This window comes from Mauremys reevesii, unplaced genomic scaffold (assembly GCF_016161935.1).
Source record: "Mauremys reevesii isolate NIE-2019 unplaced genomic scaffold, ASM1616193v1 Contig2, whole genome shotgun sequence".
NCBI lineage: Eukaryota > Metazoa > Chordata > Testudines > Geoemydidae > Mauremys > Mauremys reevesii.
In genome coordinates this window covers 3,751,233-3,769,994 of record NW_024100826.1, presented here as the reverse complement: position 1 = coordinate 3,769,994, position 18,762 = coordinate 3,751,233, and the positions used below count along the sequence as shown (strand labels likewise).

At 46.4% G+C, this 18,762-nt stretch overlaps 1 protein-coding gene and 1 pseudogene across 1 annotated transcript; one reads left to right on the top strand and one right to left on the bottom strand.

Moving 5' to 3' along the window:
• Positions 1-1,569, top strand: part of LOC120393463 — a 71,028-nt pseudogene extending 69,459 nt beyond the window's left edge.
• Positions 1,570-17,567: 15,998 nt separating this feature from the next.
• LOC120393403 (olfactory receptor 1009-like) lies at positions 17,568-18,358 on the bottom strand. Its single transcript, XM_039517898.1, has 2 exons — positions 18,251-18,358; positions 17,568-18,158 (listed from the first exon to the last, which is right to left on the bottom strand). Exons 1-2 carry the CDS (start codon positions 18,356-18,358, stop codon positions 17,568-17,570), a joined length of 699 nt encoding a protein of 232 aa, XP_039373832.1.
• Between the last annotated feature and the right edge of the window lie 404 nt (positions 18,359-18,762).

The window sequence follows — 18,762 nt, the reverse complement described above, 5'->3', positions numbered from 1 at the left end:
TAACTTTATAGATTAATAACAATTCAGAAACAAATAAGTTCGCTGAAGTCTGTTTTCTTGCTTGCTATAAATGTCACATGCTGGCATCTCCCTCCCTCTAAGTGGGCCGAGAGTTCCACATGTCACTCAACAGCAGCCTCTTCAGCAGGCAAGGACGGACCTGGTCAGACTCCAAAGGGAATCCAGTGCAGATGGTGACTGCCGGGGTGGACCAGAAATGTGTGGGATGGGGAAAGAAGATGGGCCCAAATAGTTATGTCTGAACATTCATTGCAATAGTCTTTTGTGTCCATTCCAGAGATGATTTCACTGAAACCAATGGTGTGCGGCTAACTCTGCTTCAAAGGGACTGTGTTCTCAGGCATTATGTCTAACACTTTTTCTTGACTTGTTTTTCCCCACAGCTTGAGCAGTGTCAATGTAAATGAAGACACACAGAGAGAGCTAGATGCTGTGAAAAAGAGGAAACCTGATATGGTCATACATATATGGAAGAATTGGTGAGCAGGAGCCATTGCACCGACACTGCTCTGGCCTGGCTGTCGGCCTGCTAGCTGGGACAGCAGCTAGGGACAGGACCTGCCTCTTTTAAGGCATCTCTGGCATCACCAAGGACTCTGGATGCATATTCTCCTGCTGGTGTTAAGAGTGAGAACCTCACACTGTGGGGAAAATACGCTCCCGTTTTGTGAGCTTGTTGAATTTACACATTCAGCCTCCACAGGCGCAGGACTGGAAGAGACTGTCAGGTCTGTGAGAACCAAAGGCTTATTATGTGGAGCTGGTTAGGCTTTTTAGGTTCACCCACTGATATCTGCCCACATCCTCAAGGTTGTAGACCCCTGTTGCTTATTGAAAGAAATGTTTGGTTTCAGTTTTATAAATTGTATTAAAACTATTACACCAACAAACTGTATCACCAAAGTGAAGCTACTAATCGTACTACAAAACTAAATGAAGCACAGAGCAATGCAACTATCCAAACAAAATCAAACCCCAATTAAATTAGTCTCAGTGTTAAATCAAAACTATGTCACCAAATTAGTTACCTCATCAGATTAATAAGAACTGATTATTTGTTGTATTAATCCTAAAAAGGATCTAAGAAGGTGACTGTTTGGGTTATGAATCCCAGCTAAAGAATTTTACCCAATCAACCAAATCTATAACTTGGTGCTGGGTCACTCTCTTAATACTGTAAGGAGTTTATTATTTAATGTCCGAACCACAAGCTCAGAGCCAATTACAAAGCTTTCTCCTGACATTTCAATGTGTGCTGGTGAACACTTTCCTCCCCTCACCCAGAGCTATTACAGTGTAGGCTTTGAAAAAACACACTCTGCTAAGCAGCAGTTTGACATCTCTTATTTAGCAATTTACAGCTGACAGCTTTGTTTCTCAGGCCTCAAACACACACAGACAGAACATACTTCAGCGAATGTCTTTGAGACTGTTTTAGGGCTACTTCTATCCGGGGAACTTTCTTTAAGGCGCCTTCCTGGTGTAGATTCTACTGGCGCTCGTACGCACATGCTGCATGTATGTACAAACCCAGGCTCTCACACCATCAGATTAGAGAATAAAAAGGGCTGGGACATCTCCCAGTTAATAAAACCAAGGCAAAAATAGAAAAAAGGGAAAAACAAGACATTTAACATAATGCCCATGCTTGTGCTGGGACTTATAAAACACAAAAGTCTGTACACACTAAAAAAACCCTGACTGACAGAGCAGGAGGGGGAAACACTAACCCCCCTACCTTTTAGGCTTGATCCTGCTATGATCGAGGGTATATTCACCTATGTAATTTATATATATAAATTTATATATATTTTTCCGACAGACGGGTAGGAGCACTGAGGACTCTAATCTTCTCCCTATTGCCCAATATCTCTATGACCGGGGGTGTGCACAACTGAATGATTGATCACTTTATACGTATGATATACCCTTTAGCAGTATTTTCAACAATCACGGTGCATGTCCTCCCCCTTTTGCAATTCTCCAGCAACAAATGTTATGCTTAGAAGAAGCACACGGGATTTTTTTTTTAGGGGAAAAGGCAATACGCCGCGGATATTGGAGATACAACAATTAGCATATGCATTTAATTACACACATAGACACACTGTCCCGCTAGTCAGTGTTACAGTTACCAGTTCAGAGGCTGTCTCAGTCTAGTGGCCAGCTAGGTTGATTACAAGTAGGGAGGACCCAGGTTCTGTAGGTCACAACACGATGCTCTAGGGAAGTCTTGGCAGCATGAACCCAAAATGTTATGGCAAAGAACCCTGTTTATATAGAGATTTTTGTTTTATTGAGACCAATGAGTTTTTCACCATTACGCTGTAATTAATTGCTGTTTGACAAGGGCTTGTTTTTTTAATTTTTTTTTATTTTTTATTTTGTTTTTTATTAGTTTTTTGGGGAGTTACCCCATGCTGGTTTTGATTAGTTATTTTGTCCCGGTTGATAGGTACCTGCCTTATTTTTTAGAGTTGTTAATTTGTCCTTTTTTGACATTTTAATAGGGGCATGTGGCAATTTTTTGGTATCCTTACGTTGTTTTGGGGATTTGTTTTAGAACATTTGGTTTGATAATGGCCTTGACAGTTATTTTTTTACATACACATTTTTTATTTACACACAAAACAGGATTGATTTACACAGAACATTTGAACAGGAACATTAAATTACAATGCAGGAGAAAACCATTATTGCATTCTTTTATTAATTTTAAAATGCTAATTTTAAACCTACAACAAAGTGGTGACCCCAAAGGTCTATTACTGCCTTGAAATTAGCTTTAGACACAAGATTCTGGCTGATGCAATTTTTACCAAAGGCCTGTTAGGCCATTCCTTTCTGCTTTCCGAAATAGTGGCTGGCAGAATATTGTTCAATTATTTATACATTAATACATTTAATACATGCTACATTACCAGTCTTTATTTTTTTGTAATTATACAAAATACAAACCTAAGATTTTACTACTACAAGGCCACACAGGCCAAGGCCGGTCAGTGGCTGTATAGGCAGGTGCCTAAACATCTGTTGGTAGAAGGATTGAGACAGAGGGGTTCTGAGGGTGGGAGGGGGATCAGGGCTGGGGCAGGGGATTGGGGCATGGGACCGGGTGCAGGCTCTAGCTGGGGGTGCAGGCTCTGGGGTGGGGCAGGGGATGAGGGGGTTTGGGTGCAGAAGGGTGCTCTGGGCTGAGATCGAGGGGTCCAGAGGGTGGGAAGGGGTTCAGGGCTGGGGCAGGGGTTGGGTGGTGGGGAGAGGCTCAAGGGTGCAGGCTCCAGGTGGTGCTTACCTGAAGCGGCCCCTGGAAGCAGAGGTGCAGCCAAGTGGCTCGGGACGCTGCCCTGTCTGCAGGTGCCATCCCCGTAGCTCCCATTGGCCATGGTTCCTGGCCAATAGGAGCTGCGTGGGCGGTGCTTGGGGCAGGGGCAGCATGCAGAGCAGTGCCCCCTAGCTGCCCCTACATGTAGGAGCCAGATGGGGGCCATGCTGCTGCTTCTGGGAGTCAGTGGCCCGATCCAGCTTCCCAGCTGGAGTGCGGAGTGGGGCAAGCCCTAGATCCTGCTCCCCAGTGGGAGCTCGGCGGCTGGATTAAAATGGCTGGCGGCCCAGATCTGGCCTGCGGGCTGTAGTTTTCCACCCTGCTCTAGGCAGTCCTTCACACCGACCCCAGGGATAGTGAGCTTCAGGGTGCGAATCACGTCTAAAGCTGGGCCCCTGAGGCTCTCTACTAGACATCTTCACTCTTCTGTGCCTGGTATGGCCCACTCCTGCAGCATTTCAATGGTATGTTCCAACCAGGGTTCACACTCCTCTTCCCCAGGTATTGTGATGGGATCCCCAGCAAATAACCTTAACTTACGATAGGAGCTTGATGTAGCATGGAACAGCACAACCTTTTCCAATGCTTGCCCCAGTGCTTTTCCCCAATCATCGGCCAAGGCTGCAGCCCCCAAGCTAGGAGCTGCTGAGTCAGAGCCCAACAAACCTGACTTATTAGCTATTATACAGAGTACTTTCCTCAAATATAAACACAATTGTTTTCCCAACTTAGTGAATCACTCACCAGGTGCTTACAGCCCCCAAAATGTAACCCTTCCGCTAGGTGGAGCCAGGTTCATAGAATCATAGAATCTCAGGGTTGGAAGGGACCTCATGAGGTCATCTAGTCCAACCCCCTGCTCAAAGTAGGACCAAACTCAACTAAATCATCCCAGCTAGGGCTTTGTCAAGCCTGACCTTAAAAACCTCTAAGGAAGGAGATTCCACCACCTCCCTAGGTAACCCATTCCAGTTCTTCACCACCCTACTAGTGAAAAAGTTTTCCTAATGTCCAACCTAAACCTCCCCCTCTGCAACTTGAGACCATTACTCCTTGTTCTGTCATCTTCTACCACTGAGAACAGTTTAGATCCATCCTCTTTGGAACCCCCTTTCAGGTAGTTGAAAGCAGCTATCAAATCCCCCCTCATTCTTCTCTTCTGCAGGCTAAACAATCTCAGTTCTCTCAGCCTCTCCTCATAAGTCATGTGCTCCAGCCCCCTAATCATTTTTGTTGCCCTCCGCTGGACTCTCTCCAATTTATCCACATCCTTCTTGTAGCGTGGGGCCCAAAACTGGACACAGTACTCCAAATGAGGCCTCACCAGTGCTGAGGTTGAATATCTAGGGGTTCCTTTCCATTGATCCAACACCCCTTGAGGGTATGCAGCCATTTGTGCACACACATGCCAGCATATTTTACAGAGCTCAGACATTTGAGCCCTTTTTTTTCCCAAGGTTCTTTAAACTGAAAGTGACTAGCTCCTTTGGGACAGGTTAAGCACAGTCCTTTTCTGTATTCCCACAATAATTGCAAACATTGGTAACTATATTTCACTACCCCTGCATTCAGGACTAAAATAATTTGTGACCCAACACCAGCTAAATCCATTACAATGAGCAAAACACCGGTTCATCAGCTGAATATCTATTAAATCTAAGCAAAGCAGGAGCAAACTGTATTTACCTAAACACACCCAGGGTGTATCACCTAGTCTTGGGGACTTGCTGCTCTTCAATTTATCAATTTTCTGCAACACTTCCTCCTTTGTTATTTCAGGTTGACAGTTCCTCATCTTTCTTCCTGCAGGTCCCCCCAAAGAGATTCCCCACCCTTCTTCTCTAAGCAGCCCCCACAAACTCTATCCTGCAATTCTCCTCTGTCCCCTCAGCTTCCCAGGATTCTAAACTTCCCCTCCCACTCCAGTAGTTATGGATTGTGCTGCCCCCACGTGACCCTCACTTTGCACTGGGGCAGCATGTGCTCTGGGGACTCACCCTGGTGTCACTAATGTAGATGATCTCTGAGCGAATGTCTTAATGGAGATGGGCCCTTAGACACAGCTCTGATGTCCCCAATGAAAATATCAACCAATGATTTTAGCAGAAACCACAAACTCCCAGCTCTAGTGATTGGTTTTCCCTTTGAAGGCATCTTCACACCACAGGGTTACAAAGCTATTTATTGTTTATAGTGAAAACTCCCAAATCATTGGTGATCGGACATTTAACTGCCAGAGTCACAAGTGCTCGTGTTTAACCAGTCAGTCTGCAAGAAACCCTTTAATGACTCTGTGCAGAGCACCAGTGCACAGAGCAGAGCTAATCCAGTCAGAGAGTTACATAGTCCTCTGTATGTGGCACTGGAAAACTGTGGAAAACATACTGTCATAGAGAAGGTTAAGGGGTGGCTTGATCAGTTTATAGGTACCTACATGGGGAACAGAAGTTTGATAACAGAGGTGTCTTCAATCTAGCAGACAAACGTGTAAGAGGATCCAATGGCTGGAAGTTGAGGCTAGATAAATTTGCACTGGAGGTAAGGCACACAGTTTTAACAGGGAGGGTAATTAACCACTGGAACAACTGACCCAGGATTGCACTGGATTCTCCATCACTGGCACGTTTAAAATGAGGAGTGGCTATTTTTCTAAAAGACTTGCTCTAGATCAAGCACAGCTATTGGACTCAAAGCAGGAATTAATTCAGGGATGTTGTGTTGCCTTCTGCATGAGGTAAGACTAGATTGTCACAACAGCCCTTTCTGCCTTACATCTGTGAACTGTGAAACCAGATATTGGGGAATGCCAGTGCCCTGGGGGGTTTAAGGGTGGGGCAGTTTCTTTCCCAGGAAAATGGGAGACAGAGCTAGGGGCAGGGAACCATGGGCCTAGGTTGTTTATTGGGAAGGATGGGACATCCCCTGAACACACGGAAGCCCTGTCCTTGCCCTGGTCTCTACCTATGAATGATTGGGCCTGTGACTGTGATTTCCCTCCCTTGTGTAACTTGTGGGCTGGCTCAGTGGAGGCTACTGTTTGAGGTGCTGGGATATGTGCACAGAATGACAGGGTATGACATGGAGGGGTGATGTGTGATGTCCCTGAATGAATGGGTGGAAAATGAATGGGTGCATGGAGCATGCTTCTCCCCTGGATCTGCACCAGCACAGAACCCACATTTTAGCATGCAAAGATCTTGCCCCGTCCCTCCTAACAAGCATTGGCTGTGATCTGTGGCCGGGGGGGGGCTCACTTTAGCAGCTGATCAACTGCTCAGAAGTTTAGCCACTTTTTGATCCCTCTCCCATCTTCTTCCTACACCAGTCCTCATTGAGTGTCACATGCTGCCTGCAATCAAACACCGTCTGTGGGGATGATCCTCTATATTGCACAAAGCAGAGAGATTGGGATTGCCATGGACTATGTGCCAGGCAATTATCGTGTACAGAAAAGGCAGGGAGGGAGGGGAGCATGAAAAGGGACACAGGTCTCAGCAGGGGCACAGGGAGCAGGACAGCCATGCAGCAGGGCACACTCTCTATCCTTTGCAAAATGCAGCTTGGGTCTCCCATCTTCAGGTGCCACCAGATGCTCTTTGTCTGCAGCTTAGAAGAGGTGCCCTCAGCCTGCCAGACTGCACAGAACATGGGACACCCTGGCCATGGGGATGTTCTAACACAGCCATACATACAGTGTATGATAAAATATGTGTATCTGAAAAAGTATAATAGATTTGAAAAGTATGAACATAGACTAGCTTCCTTGCTTCCTTATACAGCTGTTTTTTATGATGTCAATAATAATAATTTCAAATGATGATTTGTAAGCAAAGTCTAAATGAGCTCTCCCTGACAGCTAGTGATGAGCTGGGGCTGCGGGGATAGGGTTCAGGGCCAGATTATATTTACATTCATACCTAATCTACCTAGGTATCCAGCAAACAGAGCTGTGTTGTCCAAGTGATTTTCACTGGGGTTGGGTTACAAACCACTTGAATGTGGGGGTAAGGGGATGAAATGTTGTTCTTATTGTATGAGTAAAGGGCAATAGAACTGTACTTAGCCTGTGATGATTTGAAGGCATCAAGAGAGAGGGTGGGGACCTGTCCCTCTCCACTGTTTAAAGACAGAGCTGATTAGGCTCCATAGATAGTCTTTTGTTCTGTTAAGTGACATTGCAGCCGAAATCACTGACAATCAGGTCTAAGTGCTTAGTCCTGTTGTGGGGACAATGTTCCTGTGGGTACAGTGTTTTTGTGTAAGAGACAGCCCAGACTGCACTAGCAGCAAGGTTCCCACACTGAGAGCTCAGCTGAAATCACTGAGAGCTGGTGGAACCTCAAGAGACCAACTCGCAGAGGTCACAGTGGTAGGTGACAGCAGAAGGTGACTGTGCAGGGCCATTGGCAACAGAGTGGTGGGAGTGAACGGTGGCACAACGAACAGCCATGGCCAGAGCAAACTGTGCCTTCTTGCCCCCCACCTGGAAGGTGTACTCACGTGAAAGCACCTCTGAACTCTGAGTCTCCACTGACCAAGGACAACACCGGTGAGTGGAGTGCGGTGGAGAGGAAAAGTGAGGGCATGTTAAATAAACATTTGTTTGTTGGACTATATTTTAGTCACTTTGCTCCAGAATGCTAGATTTGTGACTGGGAATGGAAACTTATATAAATATGTTTCCCAGTAGGCCAAGATTTTTAAAATGCAGTATTTGCCAAGGTTGTTATCTCACATTGTTGCTATCTTGGGAGGTCATTATGTTGGGGAGTTTCTGTACTAAACATTTTTATTATAATTAATTTTTACATAAGAATGGTCAGACCCATGGTCCATATATTCCAGTACCCTGTCTTACAACAGTGGTCAGGGCCAAGTGCTTCAGAGGGAATGAACACAGGTCATCATCAAGTGATCCATCCCCTGTTGCCCATTCCCAGCTTCTGACAAACAGGCTAGGGACACTCAGAGCATGGCGTTGCATCCCTCTCATCCTGGCTAATAGCCACAGATGGACCTGTTCTCCAGGAATTTATCTAGTTCTTTTTAAAATCCTGTTATAGTTTTGGTCTTCACAGCATCCCCTGGCAAAGAGTTCCCTGGGTTGACTTTATATTGTGTGAAGAAATACTTCCTTTCGTTTTTTTTAAATCTGCTGCCTATTAATTTCATTGGGTGACTGCTAGCTCTTGTGTTATGTGAAGGATTAAATAAAATTTCCTTATTCACTTTCTTCGCACCAGTCAAGATTTTGTAGACCTCTATCATATCCCCATTAGTCATTTCTTTTCTAAGCTGAAAATTCCCAGTCACTTTAATCTCTCCTCCTGTTTCATACCCCTCATCATTTTAGTTGTCCATCTCTGTACCTTTTCCAATTCCAATATATATTTTTTAGGATGAGTGACCAGATCTACACACACTATTCAAGGTGTGCACGTACCATGGATTTATATAGAGGCAATATGATATTTTCTGTCTTATTATCTATCCCTTTCTTAATGATTCCCATCATTGTTTGCTTTTGTGACTGTTGCTGCACATGGGTGGATGTTTTCAGAGATCTATCCACAATGACTCCAAGATCTCTTCCTTGAGTGTTAACAGCTAATTCAGATGCCATCATTTTGTATGTGTAGTTGAGATTGCTTTCCAATGTGCATTACTTTGCATTTATCAACATTGAATTTAATTTGCCATTTTGTTGCCCAGTCACCCAGTTTTGTGAGATCCCTTTGTAGCTCTTCGCAGTCTGCCTGGGACTTAACTATCTTGAATAGTTTTGTATCATCTGCAAATTTTGCCACGTCACTGTTTACCCATTTTTCCCAGATGAATATGTTGAATAGGACTGGTCCCAGTACTGATCCCTCAAGGATACCACTATTTATCTCTCTCCATTCTGAAAACTGATAATTTATTCCTACCCTTTGTTTCCCATCTTTTAACCAGTTATTGATCCATGAGAGGATCTTCCCTCTTACCCCATGATGGCTTACTTTTCAAAAGTCAATTTAAATTAAACACATTTTTTTTAAATTATATATTTTTTTAGAAATCTAGATCTGTTATGTGTTTTGGTGTAACTTGCATTTTCCTTATGTTAAATTTGTATTATCCTAACAAAACATTTACTTTCTTCACTTTCTTCACATCAGTCAAGATTTTAAAGACCTTTAGCATATCCCCCCTTAGTCATCTCTTTTCTAAGCTGAAAATTCCCAGTCATTTTAATTTCTTCTCCTGTTTCATACCCCTAATCATTTTAGTTGCCCATCTCTGTACTTTTTGCATTTCCAGTATGTCTTTTTTGGGATGAGGTAACCAGATCTGCACACAGTATTCAAGGTGTACATGTGCCATGGATTTATATAGAGGCAATATGATATTTTCTGTCTTATTATCTATCCCTTTCTTAAAAAAGCAAAGGTTTCAGAGTAGCAGCCGTGTTAATCTGTATTGCAAAAAGAACATAAGCTTTCGTGGGCTACATCCGATGAAGTGGACTGTAGCCCACAGCTTATGCTCAAATAAATTTGTTAGTCTCTAAGGTGCCACAAGTGCTCCTGTTCTTTTTAAAAAAGCAAACAGAATGTTGGGAATCACTGACTGCCGCTGCACACTGAGTGGATGTTTTCAGAGAACTATCCACAATGACTGCAAGATCTTTCTTGAGTGTTAACAGCTAATTCAGACTCCTTCATTTTGTATGTATAGTTGAGATTGTTTTCCAGTGTACATTACTTTGCATTTATCAACATTAAATTTCATCTGCCATTTTTGTTGCCCAGTCACCCAGTTTTATGAGATCCCTTTGTAATTCTTCACAGTCTGCCTGGGACTTAACTATCTTCAATAGATTTGTATCATCTGCAAATTTTGCCACCTCACTGTTTACCCATTTTCCAGATCATTTAAGAATATGTTGAACAGCACTGGTCCCAGTACCGACCCCTCAGGGATACCACTATTTATCTCTGTCCATTCTGAAAACTGGTAATTTATTCCTATCCTTTGTTTCCCATCTTTTAACCAGTTACTGATCCATGAGAGGACTTTCCTCTTACCCCATGATGGCTTACTTTTCAAAAGTCAATTTAAATTAAATACTTTTTTTTAAATGTATTTTTTTTAGAAATCTAGACCTGTTATGTGTTTTGGTGTAACTTGCATTATTCTTATGTTAAATTTGCATAATCCTAACAAAACATTTACTTTATTCATATCTCTTTTATATATCTCATTAGTCCTGACACCCCACCCTGTAAATTCGAACACCCCCCCTAATTTCAGTTCCTGGAAACCACTGCCCCCCATGACAAACTGAGGAAGACCTCCCCGAGCTGTGTCAGGAACCAGAATCTGAGGCTTGTCAGCTACAATGCCTCCTCACCAATATCACTTCTTGCTCTGGTGCTTAATTCTCAGTTTTAAGATCCAGGGCATTTAAAATACTGTGCACTGACTTGTCCTCCTTATTGCAGCAAAAACTCCAGCTGGTTCTTCAGGGTCACCGGCAGTGCAAATCTGCTTCCTCCACCTTCATAGATGACCAAATCCCTCCATTCAGCAGTATGTGATCCACTGGGCCTTGCAGGACGATTGGCTAGTAAACTTTTCAGTTCACTGACTCACCTGCCCAGCGCGAGGGACAAAGTATTGGGCTATGGGTGCCATCGATGGCCCTGCACAGTTCGGAAACCCCATTCTCTGAAAACCAATTAGTAGTGCTGGAACTTTTCTTATGACACCCACCTGTGGGTACATCAGTGTTCACTGCCTCACAAACCTGCACAGCCACAACCCTGACAGTGGATGGGTCAACCCCAAAGTGGTTTACAATGGACCTATAGCTGTCTGGTGCAGCCAGCGTCCACAAGGTAATAGTATCAGAGGGGTAGCCGTGTTAGTCTGGATCTGTAAGAGCAGCAAAGAATCCTGTGGCACTTATAGACTAACAGACGTTTTGCAGCATGAGCTTTCGTAGGTATCCGACGAAGTGGGTATTCACCCACAGCTCATGCTGCAAAACGTCTGTTAGTCTATAGGTGCCACAGGATTCTTTGCTGCTTTACCTAAGTAATAGCCACCCACTTCTGAACTGGTGCGGCTTCCTGAATCAAGTGTTCTGGTGCTGGAGAGTTGGCACAAGCTCATCACAGAGCTCCATGTAGGTCTATTGCCTCATTCGGCACACAACTTACACCTTACCATAGGGTGCTGGTTCTCCTTCACCAGATGTGACAGTCTCTAGAAGGACGCACCGTGACAATACAGGCATTCACATAACTATACCATGTGGGCAGAATTGACTTGTCAGTGCCCCACAGGGTCAGCCATCTTCAATGTGTCAGAAAATGCTGGGGCAGAATTCCATCCAGCAGCTTGCTGAGCACCCACTTCACTGCATAACCATTTATCCCTCAGTAAGGAATGGGAGACGAACCAGATCATCATCCAATTGCTCCATGTCTTCTACCCAGTTCTGTGGGGAGTGACAATCAGAGAGTGACATGATCAAGAACTGCCACAGGCAAGCATGTGAAGGTGGAGGACAGTACCAATATCCCACAGCAAAGCGGTTCTTGTAGTATCTCCCTGTGACACACAGAGCCCTGAGATACCACCCCTGAAGTGGCAGAGCTATTGCTGTGTACTTACAGTGGCAGTGTGGCCACAGGGCTATGCATGTACACAGTGTTATACCTGTTTCCATCAACGCATAGGTGGGTTCTTGGCCATGAGTATGTGACGCAAATGGGGGCATAGTCTTAGCGTGAGGGGAAAAAGCTCTCGCCAACATAAGCTCCAAATCAGACCAGTCACATTAAAAAAAAAAAAAAGGACCAACGTGGTGATTACTCTAGAGGTCACTTTCCCACATAAAGCTGAATCCAAAGCCCAGGAAAAGATTCCCTTTGATTCAGTGGGCTTTGGAGCAGACCCATAAAGCCAATTCATGCGCCACTGAAGTCAATGGGAGTTTTGCAGTCAGGGCGGGCTTAAGCCAGTGCGGGGCCCGATTCTTGGGGCATGTACTCTCCGGGTGGCACTTCGAATTTGCGGGGTTCCGGCCGAGGTAGCGGGGACGCGGGACTTGACGCGCTCCGCCGGGGGAACTGGGCCGCGGGGTTGCGGTGCTGCGGCCGGGAGAGGGGGACCGCGGGATTGCAGGGCTCCGGCCGGAGTAGCGGGGCCGTGGGACATGCGGCGCTCCAGCGTGGGGAGCGGGACCGCGGGGTCCCTGGGCTCTGACCGGGGAAGCGGGAGGGCGGAGTTGCGGGGCTCCAGCCAGGAGAGCGGGACCGCGGAGTTAAGGTGCTCCGGCCGGGAGAGCGGCGCTGCGAGGTTGCGGGGTTCTGGCCAGGGTAGCGGGACCACAGGTTTGCGGGGCTCCGGCTGGAAAAGCAGGGCTGCAGGGCTCCGGCCGAGGTGGCAGGGCTGCGGGAGTTGCCGCGCTCGGCCGGGGAAGCGCGACCGCTGGGTTGCTGAACTCCGGCCGGGAGAGCGAGACCATGGGGTTGAGGTGCTCCGGCCAAGGGAGAGGGACCGCGGGGTCTCTGGGCTCCGGCCAGGGGAAGCGGGACGGCGGGTTGCGGGGCACCGGCCAGAGGAGCGGGGCCACGGGATTGCGGGGGGTCCGGCCGTGAGAGCGGGGCAGCGAGTGTTGCCGCGTTCGACTGGGGGAGTGGGACCGCCGGGTTGCGGGGTTCTGGCTGGGGTAGCAGGACAGCGGGAGTTGCGGCACTCGGGCGGGAGACTGTGACCGGGGGGTTGCGGGGCTCCACCCGGAAGAGCAGGTTGCGGGCCTCGGGCTGATGGCGGGCCACCAGGACTTGCAGCGCTCGGACAGGGGAGCGGTACCGTGGGGTTGCGGGGTTCCAGCTGGGAGAGCAGGACTGCGGAGTTGCGGGGCTTCCGGCTGGGAGAGCGGGTCCACGGGGACTGTGGGCTCTGCCAGGGGAGCGGAACAGCGGGGTTGCAGGCAGGGCCGGCTCTAGACCCCAGCGCGCTTGGCGCGGGGTCCCGCGGGAGAGCGGCAGGCAGCTCCGGCGGACCTCCCGCAGGCATGCCTGCGGAAGGTCCGCTGGTCCCGCGGCACCGGTGGACCTCCTGCAGATGTGCCTGCGGAGGGGCTGCGGGACCAGCAGCCCCTCCGCAGACATGTCTGCAGGAGGTCCACCGGCGCCAGGACCGCTGACTGCCAGGCGCCCCCAGCGGCGCCTGCCCAGGGGCACGGAAATCCTAGAAAGCCCCTGCTGCCAGGGGCAGCACCCCAGCTAAAGGGGCACCAGGTCCAGGGAGGGGCACGGGGACCAGACGACAGGTGGATCACTGGCCTGCAGAGGGTGCTCTGGAGCTGGAATGAGCTAATTCTCAGAAGTCACCAGCAGGAGGCGCTGCAGGGTGAGTCTGCACCTCTACAGGCTGTTTAAAGGGACGCTCTTACTCATGCGTTGGTTCAGTCTATATTTTATTGCCATTGTTATCTTGGTGAAAATCCCTGTTTCACCACTCAGTGCTGTGCTGATCAGAGTATTGAAAGTCATTAAATTAAACTGCATTAAAACAAAACTCATTTCATGCAACTTCAGGGTCAGTGAAAGTTCTCAGCTATAACATTTCCTAAAGAAGCCAACAACATATCTACCCAGAATACACATTAATGATGATTCCACCCACATGATAATTAGTTGCTGAAATTTGATTCAAATCCTGCATGGCATGTTTAGAAACAAGGGTTCCAAAAAAAGGAGAGACCTCATTAAACAGAAAATGTTGATGCTCTGATGCATTTGTGGTTGTATTAAAATTGAATACTGTAACTTTAAATGTTGGGCAGGGTTCCTGGGCGTGCTTGCATGCTAGGGAGCTCGGTAGGGCATAAGAACATAAGAACGGCTGCACCGGGTCAGACCAAAGGTCCATCTAGCCTAGTATCTGTCTACCGACAGTGGCCAATGCCAGGTGTCCCAGAGGGAGTGAACCTAACAGGCAATGATCAAGTGATCTCTCTCCTGCCATCCATCTCCACACTCTGACAAACAGAGGCTAGGGACACCATTCTTACCCATCCTAGCTAATAGCCATTTATGGACTTAGCTACCATGAATTTATCCAGTCCCCTTTTAAACATTGTTATAGTCCTAGCCTTCACAACCTCCTCAGGTAAGGAGTTCCACAAGTTGACTGTGCGCTGCATGAAGAAGAACTTCCTTTTATTTGTTTTAAACCTGCTGCCCATTAATTTCATTTGGTGACCCTTAGTTCTTGTATTATGGGAATAAGTAAATAACTTTTCCTTATCCACTTTCTCAACATCACTCATGATTTTATATACCTCTATCGTATCCCCCCTTAGTCTCCTCTTTTCCAAGCTGAAGAGTCCTAGCCTCTTTAATCTTTCCTCGTATGGGACCCTCTCTAAACCCCTAATCATTTTAGTTGCCCTTTTCTGAACCTTTTCTAGTGCTAGAATATCTTTTTTGAGGTGAGGAGACCACATCTGTACACAGTATTCGAGGTGTGGGCGTACCATGGATTTATATAAGGGCAATAAGATATTCTCCGTCTTATTCTCTATCCCCTTTTTAATGATTCCTAACATCCTGTTTGCTTTTTTGACCGCCTCTGCACACTGCGTGGACATCTTCAGAGAACTATCCACGATGACTCCAAGATCTTTTTCCTGACTCGTTGTAGCTAAATTAGCCCCCATCATGTTGTATGTATAGTTGGGGTTATGTTTTCCAATGTGCATTACTTTACATTTATCCACATTAAATTTCATTTGCCATTTTGTTGCCCAATCACTTAGTTTTGTGAGATCTTTTTGAAGTTCTTCACAATCTGCTTTGGTCTTAACTATCTTGAGCAGTTTAGTATCATCTGCAAACTTTGCCACCTCACTGTTTACCCCTTTTTCCAGATCATTTATGAATAAATTGAATAGGATTGGTCCTAGGACTGGCCCTTGGGGAACACCACTAGTTACCCCTCTCCATTCTGAGAATTTACCATTAATTCCTACCCTTTGTTCCCTGTCCTTTAACCAGTTCTCAGTCCATGAAAGGACCTTCCCTTTTATCCCATGACAGCTTAATTTACGTAAGAGCCTTTGGTGAGGGACCTTGTCAAAGGCGTTCTGGAAATCTAAGTACACTATGTCCACCGGATCCCCCTTGTCCACATGTTTGTTGACCCCTTTAAAGAACTCTCTCTATATATAGGGCAGCACACAATCGGAGTGTAGCAGCAGCCAGTCAGCAGGTACCCAGTGAGTTGTGCCTCTCTGTTATAGGCAGTAGCCTGCGTTCTCTTCCTCTGAGTTTTGGGTTCTTACGTGTTGTTGTTCTGGCTCCTAAGAAACAAATTAGCAAGACTTTGCGAACATCCAGCAAGAGTATTTTATATTTTCTTTAACTTGTCTGCTTGTGTGCCACAAACCGTGAAAGGCACAATCTCATCCAAAATAAAATACACTTATGAAGCCAAATGTCCTTTTGAAACAAAAAATGGAACCATTTCATTCTGGTCAGGTTGATCTTACTGAAGCACTTCACTTTTCCTTTCCCTTTCACAGGGAGGAGCCTAAATTAGGTTTCCCTAAATCCATGATTGGAATAGTGATGCAAAGCCTCACTAGAAGCCAAGCAGCTCGGAAAGAATGGGATGATCGCAATATAGTAGAACCCTGTTTATCTAACCCTCCATTATCCGGTTCTCCGTATTAACCCAACAACCAGCGCACATCGGTCCAGAAGTGGGCAATCTCTCCTATGGTCACTAGATGGCGATGCAGCCTGGCACGTTCCCATTCATCCCATTATCGATGTTTTGGTTAACCAATCTGGCCCTGGTCCCAACTTGATGGGATAAAGGGGGTTCCGCTCTCCTTGTGAGCGATCATTTGATGCAGGGGATCTGCTGCTGGTGTTATTCCTTGTTGAAAAGTACAGATTGCAAAACTGATGGGAGGGGCCTTCTGAGGTGGTAGGGAGGGGTCAGGCTGTTACCTGCAATGTACACAGGCCCCACAGCAGGGACGCAACTCGGACTGTGCATATAAACAGCTTAAAAGTGCATCACAACAGTGAAGCCATTGTCAAGATGCTATTCTGTGCAGAGGATTGTAAGACAGCCCCTGTTCCTGATCTGAGGCCTGAATGCAATAGGGATATCCCACTCGAGAGCATTGAGGTGTGTGAAGGGGTCACCCTAAGTGAAAAGACAGAGGTCATGGCTGGTCTGCAAAGTGACTGGCAGGTATGATCAAGCAGGCCAGGCCTGACTCAGAAAAGTTGCCTAAAATGAACACTGTGGGATCACAACCTGCACCCAGCAAAGCATCCCACAGAACTGGTACATTGCGGCAGCAAGTTCATAAGGAGATGGCAAGCCTGCTTACAACACTCCTTCTCTTACCTCCATATTACAAGTGGCAAACAGAGGGAAAGGGGTTTTAAAGGTATTTAGGCCACATAAATCCCATGGATTTCAACAGGAATTAGGAACTGAAATCCCTTTAAAAAATCGGGCCCAAAGTGATTTGCTCAAGATCACAAAGGAAGTCTGCAGCGGGGGCGGAATTTAAACTCAGACCCCTCAAGTCTTAGGCGAGTGCAATAACCTCTGGCATCCTTCCTTTCTCCTGCGTGTGTCTAATGACGTGTTTCTGTCTATCTAACCCCAGACATAACCATGTCTCTGTCTATCTAGCCCCAGAGAAAAACATCCGTCTGTCTAGTGTCTACCTGTCTGTCCTTAAACAGAACCACCTGTCTGACTATCTAGCTATAAAAACACCTCTCCATGTGCACCTCCCTTTATTTAATTGTACAGGGATTTCAGGTGGGGGCTGTGGGAACTGAGATAATAGTGGTGGCAAACGGAAATAATTACAGTCTGAGCATCTCCTCTTTATATCATCTGCTAAATTAAGCAACGTAGTTCAGAAGGTAGTGGAACAAGCAGGGGGAGGTGTCTATATTGCAGAAATCACATATCAGTGCATAAAGGAGAAGCTGTAACACAGTTACTGGACACTGTTTTTCAAGGGACATGGTGCCTTCCTTCATTATGAGGCTCAAGTTCCATTTCCATATTGTTTTCTCCTGTAAATCATATGATGATATGCAGAAATTTCTGCATAATGACTTAATGAGTGAGAACTAGCTCATATCTGCACTCCAGGACTGATCAGAAAAACCAGTCCCCATATTTACATACAGCGAGGAATAATTTTCTGGTGTATTGTCCTCCTCAGGGTGTCCTTCACCTCCTTGTTCCTCAGGCTGTAGATCAGGGGGTTCAGCAGGGGGATCACAAGGGTATCGGACACGGCCACCATTTTCTCCCAGTCCACTGAGCTGCCAGATGAGGGTCGTAAATATGTAAAGATCAGGGTCCCATATAAGAAGGAAACGACAGTCAGGTGGGAGGTGCAGGTGGAGAAGGCTTTGTGCCTTCCTGCCGTGGAGCGGATCCTCAGGATAGCAAAGATGATGTAAGTGTAGGAGATGAGGATGGTGAAAATGGTGCCTATTGTTTCTATGGCTGCAAAGATGAAATGCACTCGCTTATTGATACGAAAGTCAGAGCAGGAGATTTCTTGGAGTGGGCGAATATTGCAGAAGAAATGATCGAGGACATTGGAGTGGCCAAAGGACAGACTGAATACATTGACACAGGTGCTTAGGGAAGAGCCAGCCACCACCTGGAAGCAGACTTTCTTGGACAGGATGACATAATAAAGCAATGGGTGGCAGATGGCCACAAAGCGATCGTAGGCCGTCACAGCCAGGAGGCAAAGCTCATTGTTGGCACAGAAGGAGAAGAGGAAAACTGAACCACACACCCAGGGAAAGAAATGTCTTTACTTGTCACTAGGGAACTGAGCATCGCCTTGGGGGCAATCACAGAGGAGGAGACAACATCTAAGAGGGACAAGTTGCTGAGGAAAAAGTACATGGAGCTGTGGAGTTGGGAGTCAACGCTAATCAGCACAATCATCCCGACATTCCCCACCAGCCTGCAGAAATAAATGGCAAAGAAGAACACAAAGAGGATGTTTTGCAGCTTTAGACTGTTAGTGATTCCCTGGAAAAGGAAGCCAGTCACTCTGGTGCAGTTTCCGTGAGCAATTTATCCAGTCACTGTGCTCTGTGCCAAAGAAGAGGCAGAGGAGGATAGAAGCAATGGGTACCACAACAATCAATCTGATGTACAGTGGAGACTCGTGTTCTCTCTTAAGAGATGCCGAAACAACGGAAATTCAATTTCGTCAGAGATTCCAAAGCCCATTTTGATTATCTAGACCAGTGGATTTTTTTCTCATTTGTGGATGAATCCAAAATTTTGAATGGAGGTGGAAATTGTAGACACAATCTGTGGAGCCCTAGGAATCCATGGCCCAC